The sequence below is a fragment of the Sapajus apella genome, unplaced genomic scaffold, assembly GCF_009761245.1.
Source record: "Sapajus apella isolate SASKATOON/1434 unplaced genomic scaffold, GSC_monkey_1.0 scaffold33, whole genome shotgun sequence".
NCBI classification, from domain to species: Eukaryota; Metazoa; Chordata; class Mammalia; order Primates; family Cebidae; genus Sapajus; species Sapajus apella.
The window spans coordinates 2,877,116-2,903,134 of record NW_022436973.1 but is presented as its reverse complement, the minus strand read 5'-3'; the positions used below and the strand labels follow the sequence as shown (position 1 = coordinate 2,903,134).

Sequence of the window (26,019 nt, the reverse complement as noted above, 5' to 3'; positions counted from 1 at the left end):
TGAGCCACCACACCCGGCTGCCATGGCACTTCTTGAAACATTCTCCACCTCTTCAACTGAACAGGCAGAGACAGGAAAGGCCCAGCGGCCGTGAGACTCAGACCAGGCCAAATCTGTGCACACAGAGCAACAGCAGGTATATCCAGCCTGCCTGAAGCAGCAGCTCTGCCCCTCCCCTTACCCTGGAGGCAAACAGGATCTGGGGCTGCTCTCTGTCCTCCTCCTGGAACTGTCAGCTCCAACAACTGACATCTGCTCCCTGGGAGGAGCTGGGCCCCCATGGATAACCTTTGGCATCTCTGTCTTTTCCCCCATCACTCCTGGCAAGAAGACTGGCCACGGGGGTTGGGGGAGAACTGTCCCCTGCCCAGCCTCTCAGAGCCGGCAGGCCCACTCTCACCCTGAGCTGTAGAAGTCCCCCCATCTCAGCCTCCAGAGGCCTCCATATCTCTCTTCTGGAAATCAAAACCACCCTTCCTGGGGCTCCCTGAGAACCCCTCGTACAACCCCTGTTGCAAGCTTCCTGAAAGAAAACATGAATAACTGTTAGCCCTTATGGTATGCCAGGCTCCGTGCTAAACGCCACACTTATTCCATGCTCAGGCAGCTCCATGAAGTAGCTTCTATCATCGCCTCATGAGGAGCCACACGAGGTCAACAGATTTGCTGAAGGTCGAGCAGCAGTAAGTGTGTAAGACAGGCTGTGTCAGGATTCAAAGCCCGCCGGTCTGTGTCCGAGCACCAAGCATCCTGCCTCTCAGGCCTCCAGTGCTCCCAGGTTAAATTCCCTGGTGCCTCTTGGACAAAGTCCAAACTCTCTAGTCTGGCTGTCAAGGCCTGTCCCAGTCTGGCCCCCCACACGCCGCTCTCCCACAGGGGCGCGGGCACCCTCCGACAGTCCAGAACCACTGGAGCTTCTCTGAACTGGTTTTACCCTCCTGTGCCTCTGTGCGTTCAGTTCCCCCAGACTGGAACACCCTTCCCAGCGGAGGAATCTCTAGTGGATGGGGCAATGGGGTTTTGAGTCAGCCCTACAGGGATCTGGATCCCACCGCTGTCCCTGAGTCCAACTGTGTCACCTTAGGCAGGTTATCCCCTCTCTCTGAACACTGATTTCCTCAACTGTAGAACTGGGGCCACCAGGCCTACTTCATACTGTTTTCACGAGAATTCCCTGAGAAGGGATAGGAGGCGAGACAGGCGTGGAGTGAGCACTCAGTGGATATTCGCTGTGCTGGCCCCATGTGGTCACCATCTCTCCACATTGTTCATCCTTCGGCCCAAATGTCCCCTCCCCTGAGATGCCTCCTGTGAGTCCCTTGGCCAGGCAGGCTGAGCCAAACTCCTGGGCTGCAAGCTCCAGCACAGGGCCAGCTGTATGATGCGTGTTGGAAAAAAAGAGAAGGAGGGAGAGGAAAGAATTAAGTGGGTCAGAAGAAGGCAGTTGGGGGTTGATAAATGAGATTGGACAATGGAGAATAACAGTAGAAAATGACTTGGGCCTTAATTATTTGGTAATTAGATCCAAAGTGGCTGGAAACAGGAAGGCAGGTGACTGTGTTCAGCCAGATTGCCCAGGTAACTGGCTGCGTAGGCAGGCCCATCACTTCTCAGGATCCCCATGGAGTGAACTCCATGCCCCACTTACCTCCTCCCCGCAAGGCATCTCAGATTCAATTAGGGTCCCCCACACCCTGGACTGGACTGAGTGGGGAGCCTCAGAAGCAGGGCAAGACTCAGCTACCATCTTTCGGGCTGCTGATGATTTAGGGGAAGCTTCTCAAAATGATTTTCCATCTTCTGCTATCCTACCCAATTCCTATCCCCTTTGCCCTCCTCAGTCCCTCCCCTTTTCCATCCTTCCATCGCCATTATCCCTTCCTCCATCCCCTCCCTCCTCCTCCCCTGGGTCTCCATCTCTTCCCAGAGAGCCCTGGTAATAACTGCTGCCAAACCGGCGCAACCAGTTCCCAGGAACCTGATGGCCTGGCCCAGCCCTGCCCTACAGGCAGGTAAGGAGGTGGGATGGTGACTCCCTAGCTGTGGGGTGTCTGAAAGCACCAATTACCTCTGCAGTCCGCTCCCGCCTGCCCAGCCAGCCCAACACAGGACCCTGGGGGCAGGGATGGGGGGCAGGGCGGGCTGTTCTGGACCTGGGGACTGCATGTCAGACTCTACCACAGCCCAGCTACACGATATCCCAAAATGTCCCTCCCTCTTCTGTGAGCTGACAGGTCTGAAGAATTCTGCCAAGCCTGACACAATGACTCACATTTAATTACACATGGAACCAATCATCTGGTTGAAATGAGTGAAGTTTCATAAAAGGAGATGTAAAATCCAGGAAAAAAAAAAAATTGCAACTTTTTTTTCTTGACAGATACATTGTTTGAAGATTTGACATGACCTATCTTAGAAAACCCCTTTCAGAGCCGGGGATTCCAGGCTGTTTGATCTACCTAGTGCTTCATGCCCCTTATCCAGTGATAGGGGTTGCTGGGGGAAAGGCCAGGGAGGGGAGCAGAGTCTGGGAAGGGAGGCTGGTTGGAACAGCGTGAAATGTGTGTATGTGATTGTGAGTGTAAATATAAAGGGATGCATGTCTCTAACTGTATGAGTAAGTAAATGTAACCCAGATGACTTAGGTTCAAATCCCAGCTCTGTTTCTTCTTAGCTGTGTGATCGTGAGCAAGTTACTTAGCCTCTCTGTGTCTTGGTTTCCCCACCAGTATAATGAATAGATGTAAAATGGGTAAAGGAAGAGTGACCTGCCTCCTAGCATGGCTATAAGGATTGAATGACTTAACAAATGCATAGCACTTAGCAGAAGGCAAGTGGTGGGCAGAACTGAGGTGTTCAACACCATTACTATCATTAGTATCTGTATTAATAGAATTATCCTTAATAGTATTACTTAGAAACATGCCTGACCTCATAAGCACTCATTCCAAGTTCACTAGTAGCATCAATTGTGTATGCATGAACATGTGTGCAGTATGATTGGAGAAGGGCCCTGTGGATGAACAATGGGTTTTTCTGGATAAATGGTAGCTCTATATTATAGCTTTCATTACAATTCTGTTGGTTGGATGTTTGGCACAGGTCTCACTAAGCTAAATTCACAGCGTCATCGGTGCAACATTCAGTTCTGGAGGCAGTAGGGGAGAATTAATTTCCTTGCCGTTTTCAGCTTAGAGAGGCCACCTGCACTCCTTGGTTCGTTGCCTCCCTTCCTCCATCTGCAAAGCCAGCACCGTTGCGTTTCTCTAACCCGACTTGCTTGGCCACATCTCCCTCTGACCACACGTGGGAAAGGTTCTCCACTTGTAAGAACCATGGTGACGACATTTGTTCCACCCAAATCATCCAGGCAGTGTTTTCCATCTCAAAGTTATTGACTTTAACCATATCCGCAAAGTCCTTTTTCACCACTATAAGGCAACATATTCACAGATTCCGGGGATAAGATGTGGACATCTTTGGAAGGCCATTATTCTGCCTCTAGCCCGGGGAATGATGGAAACAGTCCCTCGTGGCTCTCAATTTGTTCTGGTGGAATCACGTCAGTGAGCGTCTCTTCTGGGGCTCTTTGCACTGAAAGAGGCTGCAGACAACTGGACCCACAGTGGACAAGCTACAGCCCCACTAAGAGCCCCAGGTCCCACATGTGGCCAGGTTTGGGCAACTTCTCCCAGATCCAAAAGGGCAGCAAGGTGTGGACTAGGCTCTGCCACTGCCCCTCCATGTGTCTGTGCAGAAGCAGCTCCCTGTCTAAACCTCCAAGATTCCTTACCTGTAAACTTTCTGAGGACCACAGGCAACAACACACGAGGCTCCCAGGACAGCGGGGCCTGCAGTGAGGGCTCGGTAAGTGTTTCAACCTGCCCCCTCCACAGCTAGAGGTCAGGTGCACAATTACCACAGTAGTTGGGGTGTATGGCAGGGAAGGTTATACTGGTATCAGGGACTGTGACTAGGTGCTGGTGGGGGGCGGTATTGTGGATAGGAAAGAGTGTGAATCCAGGAGCGGGAGAGTGGGAATCAGTGTAACAGAGTGGGTCCCAGTTTGGAGAACCCAGCCCCGTGCCCCTTCCCAAGGGCCCAGAGCCTCCCACCCAGGTTCACCTGAAAGTTAAAGCCAGTGCCCACAGCCATCCCCCCAGTTTGGCGAGCATGACCACAGTGCTCTGCCTAAGCCAAGCATGTCTCTGAAGTCTCCTGCTTCACACTTTCTAATCCAGAGGATGCCCACTGCCGTCGTTTTTATAAAGGACAATGTTTCAAATTGCAAATTCTCAGAACACCAAGCAGCTGTGAAAAAGCATGAGGTCAGACTTGGTACAGACAAGATGTCCCAAACCCATTGTTAAACAAAAGAAAAAAGTGAGTGTCGTAGCACCAACTATGGATTGGACCCATTTTTTTTAAGTGTCTATCTTGCCAAGTTTTAAAATGCAAATGTTTTCAAGGCACAAGGTAGAAAGTGGACAGATGTGAGACCCCAGGGAGAAGTGAGGCCTGTGTCAAATGCACAGCGTAAGCTCTATGTAAAAACGTTCAAACCCCAGTTTTCAAAGCAGGCAGTTGGCTTTTGGCCTCTGTAGTCTTTGAAAAGAGAGTGAAAAAATGTGGTATGTGTGGGTATGCAGGTGCCACGTGTTTGTGTGTATATGGTATGTGTGTGTGCATGTGTGGTATCTATGTGGCGTATGTATGTGGTGTATAATGTGTGTGCATGTGGTATGTGTGTGGTGTGTGTATGTGGTGCGTGTGCATGTGTGGTGTGTGCACATGGTGTGTGTGTGCATTTGATATGTGTGTGGGGGGATGGTATATGCGAGAGTGTGTGTGTGATATATGTGGATTATACACATGGTATCCGTTTCTGTGGTGTATGTGTGCATGTTGGGGGCTGTGTGCATATACAAGTTTATGACGGTTTTGTAGAGGGAGAAAAGAGTTTCAGGACTCTGAGTCTTTTTTTTTCTGTTTACATTGTACATTTTCTTAATTTTTTAAAACAAGCTTATATAAGCATCCCAAAAGTCTTAGTGCAAGTTTAAGCTTAAAAACTATTACTTCTTTAATCAGAAAAAACAAAGACAAAAAAGGAAATATATGGCAAAAGCTTGTGTAAAAATGTTACACCAGGAAAATCACCAGTGCTTGTCTTACAGTTTCGGTACCACTGGGTATTCCTGATACTGACTCGAGTCAAGGCTGGTGGGAAATCTGTGCCCCCTCCAGCCCCAGGGACCTAGCAGGTCTGCCTGGAGAGTCGCTGCTCTGGCCCCAGAGAAATTCAACAGCATCTAAAGCCAAAGCACGGGATGTTTTCTGGAGCCCCACACACATGCACAAGCAACGCAGGCAGAGCTCTATGCGCAATTCCCCCTTTCAGTGCACATTATTTGTTCTCAGCAAGCCCCAGTCTAGGCCATGGCAGATCCAGCCTCCACAGCTGAGTGCCCCTGACCACTGACTGCCCCTGGATGTGGCATTGTTACTTTCTGACCCTTGACTTCCCTCTCTGCAAAATGAAGTCAGATAAAAGATGATGCATGCAAAGTGCCTACTGCAGGACTTGATACATGGTAGGTGCTCACTAAATAGGGTTTATGAGGAAGACGAAGGCCACAGCCTATCCCCATTCCCTGGGCTCCAGCCAGATATAAGTACGTCATAGGAGGCCCACTGGCCACTTAGAGAGAGCAGAGTCCACTGACCTGATCAGGTCAGCCTCACTCTGCCCCATGCAGGGTTGACTTCTGTCCTCTGGCCACCTGGACATGTGGTTCCAGATGATTCAGGACATGTGTAACACGATTCAGTGGCCACAAGACTCAGAGTCATCACTGCGTACCTACCTGGGAAGGGAGATAATCCCCTTTTGCAGATGGGAAAGCTAAAGCTCCGGAGGTTATTTAACGTCTATTTTTGCATCCTCTTTCCTTCATTTATTCATTTGATGTTTAAAGGAGATGCGAATGAAGAGTAGGCACTGCATGAGGCTTGGGCCAGGAGGAGGCGGCAGTAAACCAGACCTACGCTGTCCATGCTGCCACAGAGATGGGACCAGCTTCAGGGGCAGGCAATCTGTGTAGTCACACCGGACTCTGAAATTAGAAAGGGCAGTGCTTGGTTTAATGCTCTGCTTTTGCTATCTTGAATGTCTTAGTAAGTTTTAAACGAAAATTTTATTTTATTTCCATTTTACCCTGGGCCCTGCACATTATGTAAGTGGTGCAGCTGGGAGTTAAGAGATGAATATAGGAACAAGGGAATCAGAGCAAACTGTGGAGATGTGAGGGGTTAACAATGGTGGAGGTGGGGAGTAGCTGACCCGATCTAAAATTTTAGTCCTGGCCTTCCTAAGGGAGGAAAATTTTGGCAAGTAGAAATTGGTAAAGAGGTGGAAATGAAGTTTCTTAACCATAAAATGGAAACAGTGATCTCCTGACCCCACAGGACCAGCCATGACAAAATTTCATTTAATTCATTCCATTTATCCATTCGTTCACTCCAGCAGCATACAGCACCTATTCTGCAAGTGCTGTGCAGGTGCCCCATACATCCCAGCTCTGTGAAACGTGTGTTCTAGCATAGACAACTCTTTATCCATTCCTGAGATTTCTGCAGGAAAGAGGTGTACAAGGTGCTACGGGAGCACATGATGGGGGCTGGCTGGGCTAGGGGGCAGAGTTCTCAGCCCCGCCCAGGGCTGAGCACAGAGGAGGCTCTGGGAGATTGCAGGCTGGCAGAGCCTGGCTCTGCAGAACGGTCAGCTGTGGACACAGGCCCAGCAGGGAGCTGTGGGCCCTGCTGATTTCAGGAGGCACCATGCCAGCAGCCGCCTGGCTGTGTCCTGGTCCCAGGGGCAGTGGGTGGACCTTAGGAGGAGCTGGCCAAAGGCAGGAGAGGGCAAAAGAGCAATAAAAAGTTTAATTAAAGAGAGGCAGCTTTTGGAGGGAGGGAGTAAAGCAGGCTAGCTTTCCTGACTAGCTACTGTGTGCCTGCTACTTGACCGCATCTGTGATATCAGCTTCACAGCCCTCCACAGCACATGCCTCCGTGTTACAGTAGAGGAAACTGTCTCAGACAGGCTAAGCAACCTCCCAAGTTCATGTATGATTTTAGAGCCAGAATCCAGTCTTCTGACTCCCAGAGTAAAGTCTGCCGCTTCTATCCACGTCCCCTCTGACCAAAAATCTTCCCAGGTATTTGACAAGCCACCAGAGAAATTTCTTTCCAGCCCAGAACCAGTAATATTTAAATCTCTCCTGGGTTTGCTTTTCCTTGAGAAATACCATGGGTCTTACAGTTGATCTTTTTTCCCTCTTCCCATTAGCCACTAGGAGGCCCAGCATCAACTCTTGGCCCATCTCAACACAGATTTTATGTCACCATGTCACTTCTGGTTCAATCTTACTCATCTACCTTGCTTTTATTTTCTGCCTTTTGTTTTTGTTTTCTGTTTAGGGGGTCTTTTTTGACAAATTTTTAATATGCTTTGGCTCACTCTATTATAGAGCTTCATTAAGCCACCTCCAACCTTTTTGGCATTCTCTACATGTCTGCTTTGCCCTTCCCTCTCTGCAGAGACCCTTTCTATGGCTACTTATGCACAAGGCCTGGGTGAGGCTTCCCGGCTCCCTGTTCTCAGCCTTTCCCATTCAAGCTCCCACCACACTCTGACCAGTACCCAGAATCCAAACTCCAATTTCCCAGAGATGAGGCTTTTGTCCCAACTTGGGCCAAACAACTGTGGCCGTGGGCTGGGTCACACAGCAGAAATGCGGCAGCTGCTTTTCATCCCTGCAGGGTCATACCCAGACTCCTTACCCTGGCACTCCAGGCCCCTTAGGACCTATGTGCAGCCTCTGCTTCCTAGTTCCAGCTGTCCAGCACCCCAGTCCCCAGCCACACAGGGCCCACTTGCTGTTCTGGAAACTCCATCTATTGCCACCTGTGAGTTTTCACCCAGGCTAATTTCTCCACTGAGAGGCCTGTCCTCCAGCTCCATCTGTCTTAGCTGATGACAAACACAAAGGCTGCCTCCTCTCCTAAGCCTGCTCCATCCACACCGCCAGCTCTTATCCTTCTCTTGGCTCCCATTCCATGTAATTTATCCACCTTCCTGACCCTGCACCCTGAGTTTTCGTAAGGCTCAAACATCCCTCACAAGATGCCAGACTCCGAGAAGACAGACTCTGGAGCCAGCACCACAACAGATCTCGGTTCAAATCCTAGCTAAGCCACTTAGCAGGAGGACTTGGCAAAGCCCTCTGGAAGCCCCACTCACAGTCACATGGAGTTATGGTTGGGTTGCACGGTAATCAGCAGAGTCAGGGGTGCAGAAGGGCTGAGCGCAGAGCAGGTGCCGAGTGTTTGATGAGTGAATGAGTGGATTTGTGCAAGAAGCTAAGCGTGTTCTTAGTAACCTACATATACACTTCACTTTCAAACTCTTGGGCAGTGGCCTGTATCCCTGTTCATGACTCTCTTGGATCCCAGGGACACCAGGAAGGGCATGGTGAGCACACACCCTGGAGAGGCAGATGGACCTCAACAGACCTCGAACTCAGGCCTGACCCATTCTCAACTTCACCCTCAGAGGAACCCAGGCTTTTCTCCGCTTTTAGGAGAGCATGTCTGAGCCCTTTTGTCCCCTTCAAGCATCTCACCATCTCCTGTCCCCTGGAACTCTCCTAGGTTAGGAGGATGTAGGAGGGAAAGGTAGAGAAAGGGCCATATTTACTGATGAGCATCCCCTCTGTGCCAGGCACCGTGCTTATACCTTATGTGCATTTTCTCATTCACCCTCATTTTTCATTTGCCACCTTGTCGGATTACCGTGATTCTATTCATGTTGCATATGCAGAAAGTGAGGCTTAGAGATATTACCTGACCTCCCCAGGCCACTCAGGGGGTGGAGCCAGAATTTCAGGCCAGGACTGTCAATCTGCAGAAGCCAGGGTCTTGCTAATATGTCAAAGTAAGGACCCCACCCCCTCCCCCAGTAAGAACCTCCTGCCTGGGTCCAAGGAAGGTTAGCCCCTGCTCTCCTAAGGGCTGGATGGAGACCCTTTACAAGGAGGCAAGAGTGGACAACAGTGAGCAGTGAGCGCTGAGAGCCCAGGAGGCTGGGCCAGCTGAGCTCTTGCACCTCTTCTGTCAGGGGATGTAGCCAGGTATCATTACAGAAGGCAGAGCGTGGGTCAGGAGCTGGCTCCTCACTCATCATTCAGAGTCATCTTGAGAAGGACAGCTGTAGCTGATCCCACTTTGTGCACAAAGGGGCCAAGGCAGCAGGGCAGGACTTGAACTCAAGACTACATGCTATCCTAGATGACATTTGGGAACTTCACTGGGCCCTTATTTAAGATCTAAGCACAAATTAAGTGCCTTAGAGATCTCCTCACCAGCAGATTGTCCTCTAGAGGAGTAAGTGGGCACCCATCATGGTTGGCAAGGTTATGATTATGGCAGTGAAGATGACAATGAAGAAGAGGAAAAAGAGGAGGAGGAGGAGGAAGGAGGAGGAAGAGGAGGAGGAAGGAGGAGAAGGAAGGAGGGGAGAGGGGGAGGAGGAGGAAAAGGAAGGAGGAGGAGGGGGAGGGGGAGGAGGGGATCATGATGGCAATAATAACAGAGCCCCATGTATCCACCAGCCACTGTTCTAAGCACTTTATGATATAATAATCCTATGGAGTAGACCCAAGTATTATCCCCATTTTACAGAGGAAGAGACTGAGACATGGATGGTTAGGTAATTTGTCTGAGACCATACAAATGGAATGGGTTAGAGGTAACACTCGAGTTTCAGAGCCCGCACTTTTCTCCACAATGCCTACATCATATTTATCACACAATGAAAATGGCAATCACTATTTATTGAGCATTTACTATGCATCAGAAACTGTGCTAAGCACTTTATTTGCATTATCTCACTTAATTCTCACAAGAGCTTTAACACTTGACAGTATTATAGTTCCATTCACAGGATGAAAAATTTGAAACCATGAGAGGGTGGCATAATATGTGTGAGGTCATAGGACCAGCAAGTGCAGAGGTGATGGTCAAACCCAGGCAGCATGACTTCAGCCCCCCATCTTAACCACTGAGGCACACTACTGTGTGGCTATATATGCATGTGTACGTACACACCCTCTTCCATGATCCCATGTGCACACACACACACATGCATACCAGGTTAAACAACCCACACAGACTCACAGAAACACAGACACTAAAAACTGGCTGTGTTGTCACTAAGTTAGGGACCCAAGCCCTCAGTCTCAGGACTCTGTAAAGTAGTTCCTAAGGTGGGAGGCAAGTCTGCGCTGCAACTATGCAAATCTTCCTTCCCTAGTCAGGGCTCTGAGCATCTGGAAAAAAAACCTGTTGTGGTGTGGGGGTAAGACTATTTGCACTCAGGGCTGAAACTCCAGATTCCTTTCAATGTACGTTCACAACTGCAAATTCCACTTCCCAGGAGCTCCTGTTGGGGTTTGCGCCCCACCTTTCAGGATCCTCCCTGCCAATTAATTTCAGTGCAAATTGAACCCGAGATCTTGGCCAGAGGATAGAACCAGTTGGACCTGCATAACGATCTCCCCGGCTGCCTTGCAGAGTCTGGGCTTTCTTCCTTCCAGGTTGCTTTTAGGAGTATTTCCTAAGCTCCTGCCCCTTCCTGTAAGTCCTGGCCATAGACACTTTGACACAATCAGATCCAGCCACCTTACACCTCCCGAGGAGACACCATCGATAAGCCCGGCCATGCCCACTGTAATCACATCAGCCACCACACACCAACCATCACTGACAAGTTCTATCTCCAAGGATTCCTCCTAAAACTAGAAATGGGCAAGATGTTCCCCCACCTTACCACGAGGCAACAAAGGAGGCTCAGACAGAGGAAATGACTAGCTCAAGTCCTGACAGCCAGAAGAGAAGTTGGGTTTAAAACCATATCTACCATATCTCCTGGTTCTGCACCCCGACTTTCTTCCTGGTACCCAATGTGGCTCCAGTGAGCATTTCAGAGGAAAGAAAATGTCTTCCTTTAGGAGAGATGCAGGATAAGGTGACCCAAAGAGGGAAGGATTGCAAGTGACAGAGAGCTTCATGGGGAATTAGCTCAGATGAAGGAGTGGAGGCTTGTGACCTCCAGGCAGCTACTGGAGACCGGTTTGGCCAGAGCACAGGATGAAGAGTAAAGAATGGAGGGGCAAGGGCTGAACTGCAGCGCCCTGAAGGCCAGGCTAAGGGATTGGAAATGCACCCTGGACACCATGGGGAACCATCAGTGGTTTCTGAGGAGAACTAGGTGCCAATATTGCCAAAGAAAATTAATTTTTTTTTTTTGCGATGGAGTCTCTCTCACTCTGTCACCCAGGCTGGAATGCAGTGGCGTGATCTCAGCTCACTGCAAACTCCGCCTCCCAGGTTCAAGCGATTCTCCTGCCTCAGCCTCCTGAGTAGCTGGAATTATACACTGGGTTAATTTTTGTTTTAGTAGAGACAGGGTTTTTCCATGTTGGCCAGGCTGGTCTCAAACTCCTGACCTCAGGTGATCCGCCCACCTCAGACTCCCAAAGTGCTGGGATTACAGGTATGAGCCACCATGCCAGGACAAGAAAATTAATTTAAAGGCAATATCCCTAACAAAACACAGATCGCTTAAGAAGTGGAAGCACAGTTGGCTGAGCAGGGCACTCCTCTCAAAGTTAAATCTCCACTGAATAAAATCCCAGAAGCCTTTTCCAGCCAGTTACAAATTCACCTACCTCAGCCATCATCCAACCCTTGGCCTCAGAAAAGTAGAAAGATTAAAAACTTAGCCTCCAGATTCAGACTGCCTGGGTTTGAATTCTAGCACTGGCATTTACTAGCTGTGCATCCTTGGGCAAGTTGTTTAACCTTTCTGTGACTCCATTTCCTGATCCAGAAAATAGGAATAGTAATATCCCCTATCTCAGTCACTCATACAAAACCCAAGGTCACTGTCTGTTGACCTTGAAGAAAACAGAAGCTGGACAGGCTAATAGCCAGGCAAGTATATGGATCCCTTTCAGAAGATTATGTGATGGCCAGGACAAACAGTTGCACTCAGCTTCTGCCCTTCCATCTTCCCCAAATCACCTCAGAGTCTGAGCTCAGCCTCTCAGAATGCCAAAGCTATAGTTTAGGCAGAGCTGCATTTTGAAGCATTGCTCTTTTCTGGGGCAAAGATCAATGACTTGTTGATTTTGCAAACAAGGTAGTGACATGATCCAGGTTTGAAAGAGGACCCTGGTAGTCTTAGAGGACTAGGGTGGGAACCGGAGGTGAGTTATAAGACTCTGGGAATTGACCAAGAAGGAAGGAGGGGGATATTCCAAACTAAGATGTGGTGTGGAAATAGACAGGAAAGTGTATCTGAGGGGGGATACAAAATCAGATTTGTCCCCAAGAAATCAACTTGTTTCTCAAAAACTGAAGCAAGAACTCAAGGAGGTGATTTGGTATTAGCAGGCACCTGAAGACACATTCTCTCCCAGCTCTGCTTGGAGACAAGGTTCCCCTGACTCCATTTGCCTAGCTGTGAAATGGACCTAGTGACATTTATACCTGACCCCTTTCAGTGCAAGGTAAAGAGCCAAAGGTTTTTAGAGGAATACAAAGGATAATGGGGACATGGCTGCTCCCAGATATGTCTGGTTTCCCAGCCCTGCTTACCCACGAGAAATGTCCTCCTGCAAGCCTAAGAGCCACGCTTCATCTGGGTTCTCCTTCTAGAGAGCCTCTTCCTGTGTCAGTGAAACAGAAAGTAGGGGCTCGGAAAGGTTGATTTTGACTTGAGGACACTGAATACAATCTTTCTGGGTGTTTACAAAGTGTGTTTACCAAGCAGCCAGTCTCCAAACCCTAGCAACTGCTTAAAACAAGAGAGCTGCTGATTTGTGGAGTGTTTTCTTTTTTAAAAATATCACCATAAATGTTGGATTTAGAGACATTATTTCCTCTTAAAAATAACTTGTCAAGGGGACAAAAGTATTTAAGAGGCTTTCTTCTCAGCTCAGAAAGCAATAGGGAGGAGGAGTGGTTTGTTTTGGAGTTTTTTGGTTTTTTGTTTTCTGGGGATTTTTATTTTACATGCAGTTAGAGCAAGGATTAGGAGGAGTAGGAGAATTAGGGGGGGCGTTTGGAAAGCAGGTGGGATGGTGGTTAGCTCTTTTCCTTTGGAATCCCAAACCCCTTCTCTAATTGCTCCTTCCCTCACCTTTCTCTCCCCAAACCCACCAGGACTTGGGAAAAAACAAGACTGAGCTCTACTTTGCCCCCTTCCTTTCCCTTTGCCCCTCCCCTGCAATCCCACCCCAGTGCTCCCCCACCTACCTCTCGTATCAGATGTCAGCTTCTTCTTTCTCTCCACAGACACCACAATGTGTCCCCAAGTGCACCACTAATGGTATACAAGATTCTAGATGGTGCCATACAAATAAGCTTTAAAAACAATTTTAGCAGTATGTATTTTTTAGAGTACCAAAAAACACGGAGATAGATTATAACAGATAGGTAGATGTGATTGACAGATACGTGATATATGAATGACAGATAGATAATGGGTAGATAATGATTAACAGATAATTGATAGATATGATTGACAGATGTGATTGAAATAGATGATTGATAGATGATAGATGTGAATGACAGATAATAGGTAGATAGTGATTGACAGATAGATGATATGATTGACAGATAAATTAATGATTGATTGATAGGGTGAGCCAGGACCTCAAACCCATGCTTTCACAGATATTACCCTTTCCTCTTTAAGCACATTTTACACAACACATGTTCATTCAACCAATTATTGGGTTGTTATGGTCCTACTAAGGCATGATTCATGGTTCTCAGGAACATCAGTAAACAAAACAGTCATCAGACACTGATCTCACAAAGCTTATATGCTGGCAGACAGAATCAGAAAATAGGCAAGAAGTGAATAATAATCTGATAAATTCTAAAGTGATTAGTGCTGTAAGAAAAGAAATAAAGAAAAAAAAATACAAGAAAAGAAATATAAAAGAAAAATAAGCCAGGTCAGCGATGCTCAGAGAAGGAGAAGGAGTCAGGTTCCCAGATTTAATGGGGTGGTCAGAATAAGCCTTATAAAGGAGGTGAGATTTCAGCAAGAACTTGAGGGAGCTGAGTAATTTCACTACAGGTTTATCTGGGAGAAGAGTGGTTCGGGCAGAAGGAATAGCTTCAACAAATTGCCTAAAGAGGAACCCTAACCAGCCTCTCCCAGAAACAGACAGGTGGTCAGTGTGGCTGGAACAGAGTGAGCAAGGCAAGAAAGTAGAGGGAGAGAAAATCCGAGGAGATAGAGATCCTGGTCACTTATTTTAAATGCAATTAAAACTAAATGAAGTTTAAAATTCAGATTCTCAGCTGCATAAGCCATATTTCAAAGGTTTAATAGCCACTTGCAGCTAGTGGCTATCTTATTGGATAGCACAGATAAGAAAATTTTTCTCATCACAGAAAGTTTTATCAGGTGACACTGATCTCAAATGTTCTTCCCCTCCTTCTTTGACTTGTTTAACTCTTATTCAGACTTTAACAGCTCAAACATCACTTCCTCCAGGAAGCCTTTTCTGATCACTCTTACCCATTCATCAGCTCCACTGCCCTATGCATGCTCTCAGAGAGCCAGGTGGCTTTTCTTCATATCAGTTATCTCTTTTTGAAATTGCACACTCATGGCTGTGCTTGGTGGCTTGTACCTAAGTCCCAGCCACTCAGGAGGCTGAAGTGGGAGGATCACTTGAGTTCAAGAGCTTGAGGCTGCAGTGAACTATGGTCACTGCATTCCAGCCTAGATGACAGAGACTCTATTGAAGAAGGAGGACGAGAAGGAGGAAGGAATTGTATGCTCATTAGTACAATATCTTACTGATGTCTCTCTCTCCTAATAGATTGTAAACTCCATTGTTTCTGTTTTGGTTCATTTCTATATTGCCAGCACCTAGCACAGTGTCTGGCACATGAAAGGCAAACAATTTGTTCAATGATCCACTGAATGGTTTTAGGTGGCAGGACTAGAAACAGAGTATTCACTAAATAAAGGGTTATAGCACCGTGGAGAACTGGGATTCAGGAGGCTCCTGGGACCCAAAATTTTTTTGGGTGAGAGCATCACCAGAGGCTGGAGTCCCTACTGCACCAAACCTGGACTCAGCCCAGGACCCCTACATCGTTTTTGCACCCACCTTCTCACCAAGGTCCCCACATGGTGTCCCTCCAGGATAACAACAGAATAACATCTGTCTTTACTTGAGAAACCAAGTCCCAGATATTCACAAAATGCCTTTTCATTCCTCCAGTCCTGCACTTGTAGTAGCAGCGGCGGCAGCATTGAAATACTTGCTTTTGCTGCTCACAAATCCGAGGAGTGGGGACCGACCTTGGCACATTTGCTGGCATGCCTGGCTAGGCACGGACAGTGCCGTGTGCTCCAGCACGTATGTGGCCGCCCTTATGGAGGAAATGCTGGACTGCACAGCCCTGGATCTGACAGGTAACACGCAGCAGCTGCATGATTTACAAGGCCTTGTGGGAAGAGGTTTTGTCTCCCACTTTGAGAGCTTGAGTGCTTCATATTAATATTTATGGGAGTCTGGGGCCTCCATTAACCCCACCAGTACCACATTTCACTTGTTACATGGTGCCTGTCTGTGAATGAATGCAAAGGCCAGTGTTTAATTGCACATGCATATATGCATGTGCATGTGAGGATGTATATGGACCCATATGCATTTTGGGAGAGCATGTGTACATGTGCAATCAATTGTATTTCAATGTGAGTATGAATATATGCAGCTATGTCCACATAATTGTGAATATTGTATGCATACTGTAAATGCATGTGCATGAGTATTTGGACATGCCTGCATATAGGCATGAATACATATGCATACCTGTATAATGCATGTGTATATATTTGTGTGCATGTATGTGAGCACATGAGTTTGTATCTAGCAAATGAACACATGTGGATTCTGTGCTCCAACATGTGTGCAGGTCTGCCTCCATGTGTGTAAGCATGAGTGTATACATATGCATGTTTATTCATGCACCTGCTCTAAGAGCATATGCATATCTATATGCAGGTTTAGAGCTTCAACATTATCCCAGAAACAGCTTTCATTAAATTATGGGTGATTCCATAAAAATTGCCTCACCTAGAGGCTGCTGCTTCTATAAACACTTGCTCTGGTAATTATGATATATTTACTGGAAAGTTCAATTGAGAACAGATGAAAGGTGAAAGAACTGTTCATTAATTGCAAACTACCAATGTCCCAAGACAATGATGCTCAAAGTGTCCTCCTCCACGACACACACACACACACACACACACACACACACTTCTCACTACGATACTCCTCTGCCAGCGATTGAAATGAGCAACAGAGCTGCAGTTTCTGACACTCTTGTCGTCATGTTTGCACGGCTGCATCTCCAACTTCCCATCACCCATCTTTTGGCCCGGAGATGCAAAGAGAGCATCTTATAACTAGAGAGCATGAAGCACACCCTTATAAATGTAACTATCCTCTGCAGAGGGAATTAGAGAGGAAACTATCACCAAAGACTATGTCCCACTCTTCCATACTTTCCCCCACCTGAGTGTTTCAGATAAGACATAGTGGACTTGTAAAGTTTGGTGACAAAAATACAAATTTCAGCATCAGATAGGTGGGGATTCAAGTTCTAGTTCCTCCATAGGGTAACATTGAGAAAATAGTAACCGCTTTGGGCTTTATTCATCTCTGACCCGCAGATAACAGTAACCCATGCTTCACAGGGTTAAGTGAAACGTAATAATGGAACTAATCTCACAGTTTGGCCACATTTCTGATATGTGACCTGTCTGCCCATTATCCACAGAAAGGGACATGTGTGCCATGCTCCGGCTCCCAGAACACAAAGTAGGATAGTGTCAAGCCCAGCAACGGGAAGCGCATCCCTTCTCTGTCCACTCAGAACAGGCAGAAGTGAGCCCCCAGGTCAGTCCAGGACCATAATCTTTTGTAGAGTAAGGCTCAGGTGCCTGTAACACCAGCAGAAACAGGGAAGTGAAGGTGGCAGATCCAGAGAAGAAACAAAGGGGCATGAGAGTAAGGGCAGCTGTGGCTCCTGAATCTGATGGAGTCCTGGGCTATGATCAATGCCTGCCTCATGCTCCAAACCTCTGAAATGGGCAGCTTCTATTCTTCCACGCTGCTGTCCATTTACTGGGAGGAGTTCAAGCCTAGGTAAGCTGTACAGATCTCCAAAACAGAAAACACAACAATATAAACAGTGGATTTGTGGGTTTCATCTTCCTGCTGATGCTGAAACTGGTTTCTTCCAGAAAGTACCAGAGCTCCTCCCACTGCCTCTAAAGCTGTCCCTCTAGCCCAAAGACAACATCCGTTTTTGATACAAATATGAAAGAATGTATAATGAATGGCTCGTATTTTTTATGAAAGTAACTTCACATGCAAAGAATGCAGAAAAGCAGCTAAAACTGAGTTTGGCCTCATAACAAATTATTAATATAGGTGGTTTTCTGCATTGAAGTAGTAACTTATCTGATGTATTTTAATTCTTCCGAATGAGAACACTGAGCTCTGATTTTCTTATCTAAATGTATCTTTTAGGAGGCATTCTGGGATAATATATATAATGCATCTTATATTATCCTAAAAGGATTATCTTTTAGTATGCATCATTTAGGATAATATGCGTAAGACAATGGAGGAAGACATTAAGAAGACTAAGTGTGAGGCATAGGAAATTGACAGAACGTGGTAAAGGTGTTCAGAAATGAAGGAGGCATACGGGATGCAGAGGAGTTATAGAGAAGGTGCTCGCCAGTTGAAAGAGGTGCTCTCCACGATCTGGACACATGCTCCAAAGGGCAGGAACTAGAGAAAGAATAAAATTTCAGCCATAGTAGCTGCCGTCTTCACCAAAATAAGGCTAGGCTTCTAGGCCAGGAAAGCCTAGCCTGGAAAGCCCAGTGATGCCTGCTTCCACGGACCAGGTACACCCTGGATGCAGGACTGTCCCTTCACTGCAGCTGGATTGTCTTCTGCATGTACTGGGGTAGGTAGCAGCACAGAGCAGCTCCACCAACCAGGCTGACTTCTTTTAGGAGGGTTGCTGGAAACCATGCTGTCTACTGGATGTGCCATTTGAGGACTTTTGTTTTGGTGGGGGGAGGAGGAGCAGAGCAAACCTCTAATCTTCCCTCCCTTACATAACAAATCCAAACACAACTATCTCTGGGATGAGAGGCCAGGCCAGCAGACTGCAGGCTGCAGAGGGAAGGGTTACGCAAGAAGCCACTTCAGAGTTTTCCTTTCTGAAAACAGAAGGGCCCAGAATGCACATTTTGCATCTGAAAGCCTGCAAGGGAATGATCAGAAACTCTAAACCCACTGTCTCCAGAAGCCCGGAGAGGAAGAGCCTGGGGAGTGGGGATGGGAGAGCAAAGGAGTAGGGGGTTTCTCTGGTGTGGCAGAAGCTGCAACTCCAGGTCACAGAGAAAGCCAAGTGACCAGCCTGGTGGATCTGGCGTGGTTCCTGGCAGTTCCCACTGCAGTGTGGGTCCAGGAGTCCCCTGGGCGGGCACAGGCTGAAGCAGTAGGTAGGAGTCCAGTGCCCTTTGACAGGCAGGGGTGTTGTCCTGCCACAGAAATGCCCAGAGACCTGGGACTGAGGGAAGCCTGCCTGACCCACTAAAAGAGGCCCACGCTTAGCTTTCCCGGAGATCCCTTCCGTGGGAGCCGGAGCAGACCGGTGCCCGTTCCCCGGCCAGCGGGGCGCCGATCCCCAGCCAATCAAGCCACCGGGGGAACCTGGAAGGGAAAAGCGGGATAGTCGGAACAGTCAAGACAAGATCCCGGAGCAGCTGGCCCTAGCGCTGCGCGGTGCTCGGGGGACTCCAGACTCTCCCCCCGCACACTCCAGCCGCCTCTAGACCCGGCTCGGCAGCCCTTCCCCACCAGGCAGCATGGAGATAAAAAGCAGAAGAGAAATGAAAACGGAAGGAGAAAGTTTTCTGCAATGAAAGAGGTTACGAAGGACGGGCTAAAAGAATGGGAAATATTACAGAAAGAAAAAGGATGCCGGGAGGCAAGGGAATGGGGCCTCAGGCTCCCACCCGTCCCCGTGCACGAGGACCCGAGGCTCCCAGCAAGCCCTTGTCAAGCGCCTTCCCCGAACCGCCTCGGTGAAGGTGGCGGCGGCAGATTCAGCCCGCAAAGCCTCCCGCACATCCCTGAGATCCGGGATCGCAAGAGGCGAGATTCGCCCAGGACTGGACGGCAGCCACTCCAGCTAGGGGCGCGGTCCGCTGCGAAGCCCTAGATCGGTGGCCTGCGTGTGCTCCGTGCGTGCGTCCCGGTGTCTGAGCGTGTCTGTCTCTGAGTGCGTCTCCGGGTGCAGGCGCCAGCCTGTCTAGGTGGGATTGGTGCTGGCTGGAGGACTCCCGGCGCTGGAAGGATTTTCCACCCGGGATGTGAAGGATTGTGAGGAGCCCGCGAGCCACGGGGAGCGGTGGGAACGGAAAAGGAGGATGACGGCGGCGGGGTGCCGCTGGGGTGGGACGTGCGAAAGGGCCTTGGGACCCAGTTTGCTTTTCCTGGGCTTGTAGGCTCTAGGGCGTCTTGGCGGGTCTGGACGGCAGGCAGCAGGCCGAGACGTGGCCGGGGCTTGCCTGCTGTGCGAGTCCGCCCTGGAGGCTCGGGAAGCCCGGGCCTCCTCCAAGGAGCTGCCGGCTCCGCCTAACCCTCGCCCGCTTGCGCCCCGGGCGGGTTAGTGCTCACTTGGTGGATTGGTACGGGAACTGACAGTGCCTCAACGGCAGTACCCGCACCATCAATGTGGGCAACAATGTGCATGCAGGGTGTAGGTGTCTGTATATCTGTGTGTCAGTGTGCCTTTACGACTGTGTTCTGGGATTGTCAGACTCTCCGAGATGCAGCTGGTCACTCCAAACCGTCCTGAAGCACTTTGGCTTCTGGATGCAATGTGATGGCATTGGTCACTGGGTCAGTGTCTGTGCTTCTGTGCTCCGGGGAAGAAAAGCCAACACGAGTTTCGACCCTCCCCAGGTCAGAGGCTAAGGATGGAGGATGTCAGTCTGCTTGGGACGATTCCAAAGGGAGTCAGGCCACCGGATTTAGGGCCTCCACCAGCCAGGAGTTCATGAACTTTTTTGTCTCTGAAACCATGCAGTGGGTTTCTTCTGGCACCCCACATGAGCAAAGCCTCTTTCACCGCATAGAGGATACATGTGTACATGCAAAAACGTTCTGTGCAGGAACATGAGCGTCTGCAGTTACCGGGCTAATCAAAGCCCCTTGTTCCTTCATTCATGCACTTGCAAGCAAAGGTACCACAGAGCCAGGCTCAGCTGCCTCCTCCTTCCAGATCACAGCCAAAGCCTTCCCCACCAGACGCATCTTTCATCTTTGGGCTGGTGAAATGAACTGGGTCTTGGAATTAAATTCGAGCTAGAATCCCAAGCTTCTCTCCTATTGAACGACACCAACACATTCTATAAATGTACATGACTATTAATGTTATCTGTATCCTTAATTTTTAGGTTCCCCTCCTCTTCTCTAGACCTCAGCCATCACTACCTCTGGGCTTCCAGGGATTCAGGCCAAAATCTATTCCCTGTTAGTTTCACTCTCCCCTTCCTTCTTTCAGCTCGGATTCCCAGCTGGGGCTTCACTTCTTGGGTCTCCTATGCCTCCCCATTAGGGTTCTGAAACTCCATGTTAAGAACCCTGAGCACAGAGGACCCCAGGGCCTAAAGGCTCAGCCTTCTGGACTGCAGATAATGAGTCTGAGGAGACCGGAGCCCCTCGGAGCTGGCCATTGCCAAAGGATCACACAACTCTAAAGGCGTTGGAGATCCTACTTCACGTCCTAGATGTGTCGGAGGCCAACCCTGTTACAGACAGGAATCCAACGAGGCTGGGAGGGGTTTGGGGTGATCTAGGTGGGCACTACTCTTCCAAAAATACAGAAAAGGAAAGATTCTAGGGCCACCTTCCGTTCAGGGATCTCCAAGCTGCAGCTGAAGCTCCTGCACTGGAGGGATGACCCAAACCCCTCCAACACCCAATCCGAGGAGCCACTAAAATTCAGACTGGGCCACACAGTGCCAGTCTGCAGAGCTGAGGAATCCAGGCCTGAGTGCCAGTGCACCCGAGGCATATTACCCTCAAAAACACAAGTCCACAGAGAGGAGCTTCCTGTCTGGAGGGTTTTGCACCCCAAGATCTAGTGCTAGGTTGTACCTGCTTCCATTAGCTTTGGGGTGAGGGAGACAGACCCCATTCAGAGAAGGTATCTGGCTCCAGGCAGCTCCAGTTGCTCCCAGAGAGATGCGCTGGGTAGGAGAAAGGAAACTTGCACCCCAGGCAGGAGGGGAAGGGCCCCGCCTCAGCTGGGCCAGAGCCCCTAAAAGACTCAGCTTCCCCATCAAGGTGGCAGCTCTTGGCTTCCTAGTCTCAATCACTATTTCAGAGCAGACAGATTAGCAAGTCAGTCCTGGTGACCAAGACTGAAAGCATTTAAAAAGTGCCTGAAAGCACTGAAAAAGTGGCGTGTGCCTGATACCCAGGGACTCCAAGGCTTTTTGACCTGCGCCCTCTCAGCTCACAAGCCAGTTCTCTTGACAGGGGTCTGTACCTAAGTTGGGAAGCAGAGAACACATTTGAGTTTCATGTATACACACACTCACACACTCAAGGAAGGGATTTCCTAGGACTTGGTTTGCTCTTCCATTGGCCATGGAGTGAGAGTACCCCAAAGTTGGTGCGACTCTTGAGGAAGCAAGAGAAGAAAGTCAAAATCATGCGAACGCAGAGTCTTCTAAATAAACAGCATTTCCATGGTTTTAATAAGCAAAATAGGAAACCATTTTAATAACCAAAAAACAGAAACCAGTCTGAATAAAACTACAATAGACTAGGTTTTAATATTTTCATATCATAAGCAGGGTTTGAAATTGATCCCTTATTTTACATGAAATAAAAACAATTTCTGTTGCGGCAGGTTTGATTTCAACACAGTTGAATCTGTAAAAACCAAAGCTCGTTTCTGATGCAGGACAAATATCCACAATATTTAAAACTGCAAGCACCATGCGGTTCATACAATCTTGTTATTACTGTTAATTTATCAACTAATACAAACTCAAAAATGCATCCGGCCAGCAGCGCCAGCAATTTCAAATGGGAACTTAAAAATACACTTTATTTTGGCATTTTTGTCAGTGCAACTTAAATCCTTTTACTGACCTGCAGAAAAAAAAGTAATAATAAAGAAAAACACCCATATCTTCCCTATAACTACTATACAACTGAAGAATTGAAGGGGGGGGACACCACCAAGAACTCTTCCTACTATCTCAAAAGCAGGGAAAGAAACACAATGCATTGGTCTAAAGGCTTCACTTGAAAGTTGCAAAATTACTAGCCAATGTTTGAGTTTCTGGAACATTCTAAAACATGGCAGTTGGTTCAGTGCAATGTCTGGTTACCAGTGCACTGCCAGGGTCAGGGATGGCTAAGCCGCTCACCCTAGGAGCCCTGTGGCTCCTACAATTATCGCAGGCCCAGCAGATTCAGAAGGAACCTCAGGATGTTTCTGGTTACAATAAAAAGCAGAGGGGAGGATCTGTTTTCCTTTCTTTCTAGTTAAGGGTGTCAGTTTGACCCTAAGACAAGGCTGGAGTCCAGTACACTCCTCTGGAATGCAGAACTTGGTAGCTGCCCTGTCCTGCCCTGCCCTTGTATTCCGGAGCTGGGACCTCGGTTCTCTTTCTCAATACCTCTCTCAACACCTACAATGTTGAAAACTAAAGCGGGAGAGGAAAAAGAGGACGGAATGGGGATACGGAAAGGAAAGAAAACATGCAACTTCCAAGCGTGCCCCAAGACAAAGTTGTTTTCTGATGCAAAATGCCCGGAACTTTTTCTTTTTCTTTTCCACTTACAAACAAAAATATCGTAATAATAAACCCAAACAAAGACCCTCAGCTTGCTGCCACGTTCTCTAAGCGGTTTGGCGGGGCGGGTATTTACAAGCCTACCTCTGGGACTGAAACCCCGCACGCAGCCGCCGGAGTTTCCAAACAAACTGCGATCCCTTCTCACCCAAAGAAACAAGGGGAGTATGATCCATGATCAACAACATGCTAAAGTTAAACAAGAAAATGGTACAAAATAGAAATTATTACCATACATGTCCAGCATGCAGGATTAATATTTTTAATGCAGATTTTTTGTATTTTTCTATATAATCGAGCAGGCAATAAAACTGATGAGATTTGGGCGCCGAACGTCCTAACTGAGGCCCATGTCTCAGGGCTGAGAGCCAGTGTTCTCCAAACCCTGACAGACAGATCCGTCTGTCTTTCCTTCTTTTGCTCAGCCTCGCCTCTCGCCTGCCGGGACGCCAGAGTCCCTCTCCTCTCCTCTCCTCGCTGCTCTCTTCCTGGCGAGGGCTACGCTCCGGGCGGCAAACCAGCGGTCCCGGCTTAAAGCGCAAAGTTCAGAAAGCCAGGAGTCTCCAGATGGCCTTGGTCACTTCTCGGGACTATGCCTCGCCGCCCTCCAGCCTGGAGAGAAGTTGCTCCGGGAACTCCCACCCTCTTGTCTCTCTCCGGCTCTGCTCGAGTCTCGGAGGCGGCGCTGGCGTGCGCTACTCTCGCCTTAGCCAAGGTCCCCTGCCCGCCCGCGAGCCCACCCGTCGCCCGCGGCCCGCGCGCCCTTCCTCCCTCTCGCTCAAGTCAAGCAGGTCAAGGCTGGGGCCGCGGCAGGGGCAGGGTCCGGGGTAGTCTGGGACTGGGGACACAGGAAAGGGAGTCCGGGCCGGGGCAAGGGCGGGGGCCAGGACCGGCCACGACTCACAGAAAGAACTCAGGAGAGGAGGGGCTGTCGCTGGTGGAGCCCGCCTCCCTGAAGCCGGAGTTGGCGAGTTTCTCGCACTTGACCTTGTAGGCGTCTCTCTCGCGGGCCAGCCGGGACACCTCCTGCTTAAGCTGCTCCACCTGCTGAATGAGCTGCGTCTTCTCATTCTCCAGGTGGTGCTTCTGCTGGACGCGTTTATACCTGCAAGACTGGGCGTAGCCCCGGTTCTTCAGGGTCCGCCGCTTCTGCTTCAGGCGGATCACCTCGTCCTTGGTGAAGCCCCGCAGGTGGCGGTTCAGCTCGCGCACGGACATGGACACGAGCTGGTCGTCGGAGAAGCGGTCCTCCACGCTGCCGTTGCCGCCTGCCGCCGTCGCCGAGGCCGTTGCGTGCGGCCCAGGCCCGGGGTGGCTAGTGGGCAGCTGTTGCGCCGGGCTGGCAGCGCTGGACGGCGGCGGCGACGCTTGGTGATGGTGGTGATGGTGCGGGTGAGCGTGCGGACCCAGCTCCTCGTGGGCCACGCCAGCGCCCGGGTACGCGTGGTGCGGGTGAGGGTGGTGGTGATGGTGGTGGTGGTGAGCACCGCGAAAGCCGTCGAAGCTTTGCAGCGGCTGTGGCACTGGGTGCGAGCCGATGAGGGCTTCCACCGCGTCCTCGGGCGTCAGGTTGAGCGCCTCGGGGTTCATCTGCTGGTAGTTGCTCGCCATCCAGTACAGATCCTCGAGGTGCGTCTTCTGTTCAGTCGGGCTGAAGCTGGGCGACGAGGGCACGGAGCTACACGGCGTACTGAGCGGTGTGGAGGACACCGAGCCGGCTGGCTGCAGGCGCGTGCAGGGCCTGCCCGGACGTTCCGCGCGCCCCATGGGCTCCTTCTTCACGTCGAACTTGAGCAGGTCGAAGTCGTTGACATACTCCATGGCCAGCGGGCTGGTGGGCAGCTCTGGCCCCATGCTCAGCTCCGCGGCCATCGCTGACGCGAGGCGCAGCCGCCGCTGCCGCCCGGGAAACTTTGCGGCCGGCCGGAGCGCGCCGAGCCAAGCGCGGGGGCGAAGAGCAGCGAGCCGGGGAGGCGGGGAGCGAGGGCGCAGCGGGCCGGGGCCGCCGGCCAAGCCTTTGTCTAGGGACGCGGCGGCGCGCCGGAGAGTCCCGAGGCTGCCAGCACCGCCCCAGAGCTCGGGGCTGTGCCCGCGCCGGACCGGGCCGGGTCTAGTCGGGTGGGGTGGAGAGGCAAGCAGAGCGCGCGGTGGGGCGGAGGGGAGGCGTGGGGCGAGTGCCCGTTGCTCGCTCTCTAGCTCTCTTGCTCTTACGCTCTCTCTCTCGCTCGCAGCCGCTCGCAGCTCGGCGGTGCAGCTGTGTTGGATCGGCGGCGCCGCTGCCTTTTATCGCCTTCCTGATGTCACTGGGGTGCGGGGGCCCGGGCGGCCCGGCGCGCGGGCCAATGGCTGCACGGCCTCCGCGGACCCGCGGCGCAGGGCGGGGCGCGCCTGACAGCTCCCCCGCCCCCTGCGTCAGCTGACTGGCGGCCCGAGCTGCCCGGGAGCTGCGGAGGCCTGGCGGAGCGCTGGAGCGGAGTGGGACGGCAAGCCTGGGCTCACCCCCCTACCCTGCAGGTCCTGGCCCCCGCACGGTCGCCTGGAGTGCACGCCCCACCTCTAGGCCAAGCCACTGCTTTCACCTCCTCGCGCGCTCTCCTCCCTCAGTTCCCTTTGCACCCCACCCCCAGCCCGTGTCACCCCCAAGGAGGCTCAGAATGAGCACCGGGACAACGCCTCCTGGGCCCTTTGTTCCCAAGCGGCCCCCGCCCAGTGGGCGACGCTCTGTGTGTCCTCGTGGCTTCTGGCCGTGTGTGCGGTGCGTTCTTGTTTCTGGAGATCTGCGCGTGTTGTGTGTTGGGGAGGGCGCGGGCTTAGGGCTCGAAGAGTTAAGTTCAGACCCAACTCTTAACCTCGGGGGATCTTTCTTGGGCCAATCGAAGGCCATCCCCCTCCTGGCTGGTGCAGTGGCAAAGCCCTGAGATTCGACTCCACTGGCCCCGCAGCTCCCCGCG

General features: G+C 50.3%; 1 protein-coding gene and 1 long non-coding RNA gene across 2 annotated transcripts in view; both read right to left on the bottom strand.

Annotated features, from left to right (window-relative positions):
• Nucleotides 1-26,019, bottom strand: part of LOC116562682 — a 92,605-nt gene that overhangs the window by 62,731 nt on the left and 3,855 nt on the right. Inside the window, exon 2 of the long non-coding RNA XR_004274055.1 lies at nt 13,381-17,305. This is a non-coding gene — a long non-coding RNA (uncharacterized LOC116562682). The remainder of the gene's footprint in view (nt 1-13,380; nt 17,306-26,019) is intronic.
• On the bottom strand, nt 21,932-25,348 carry MAFB (MAF bZIP transcription factor B). Its single transcript, XM_032294940.1, has one exon. The coding sequence runs from the start codon at nt 24,938-24,940 to the stop codon at nt 23,969-23,971; it is 972 nt and encodes a 323-aa protein (XP_032150831.1). The 5' UTR covers nt 24,941-25,348; the 3' UTR covers nt 21,932-23,968.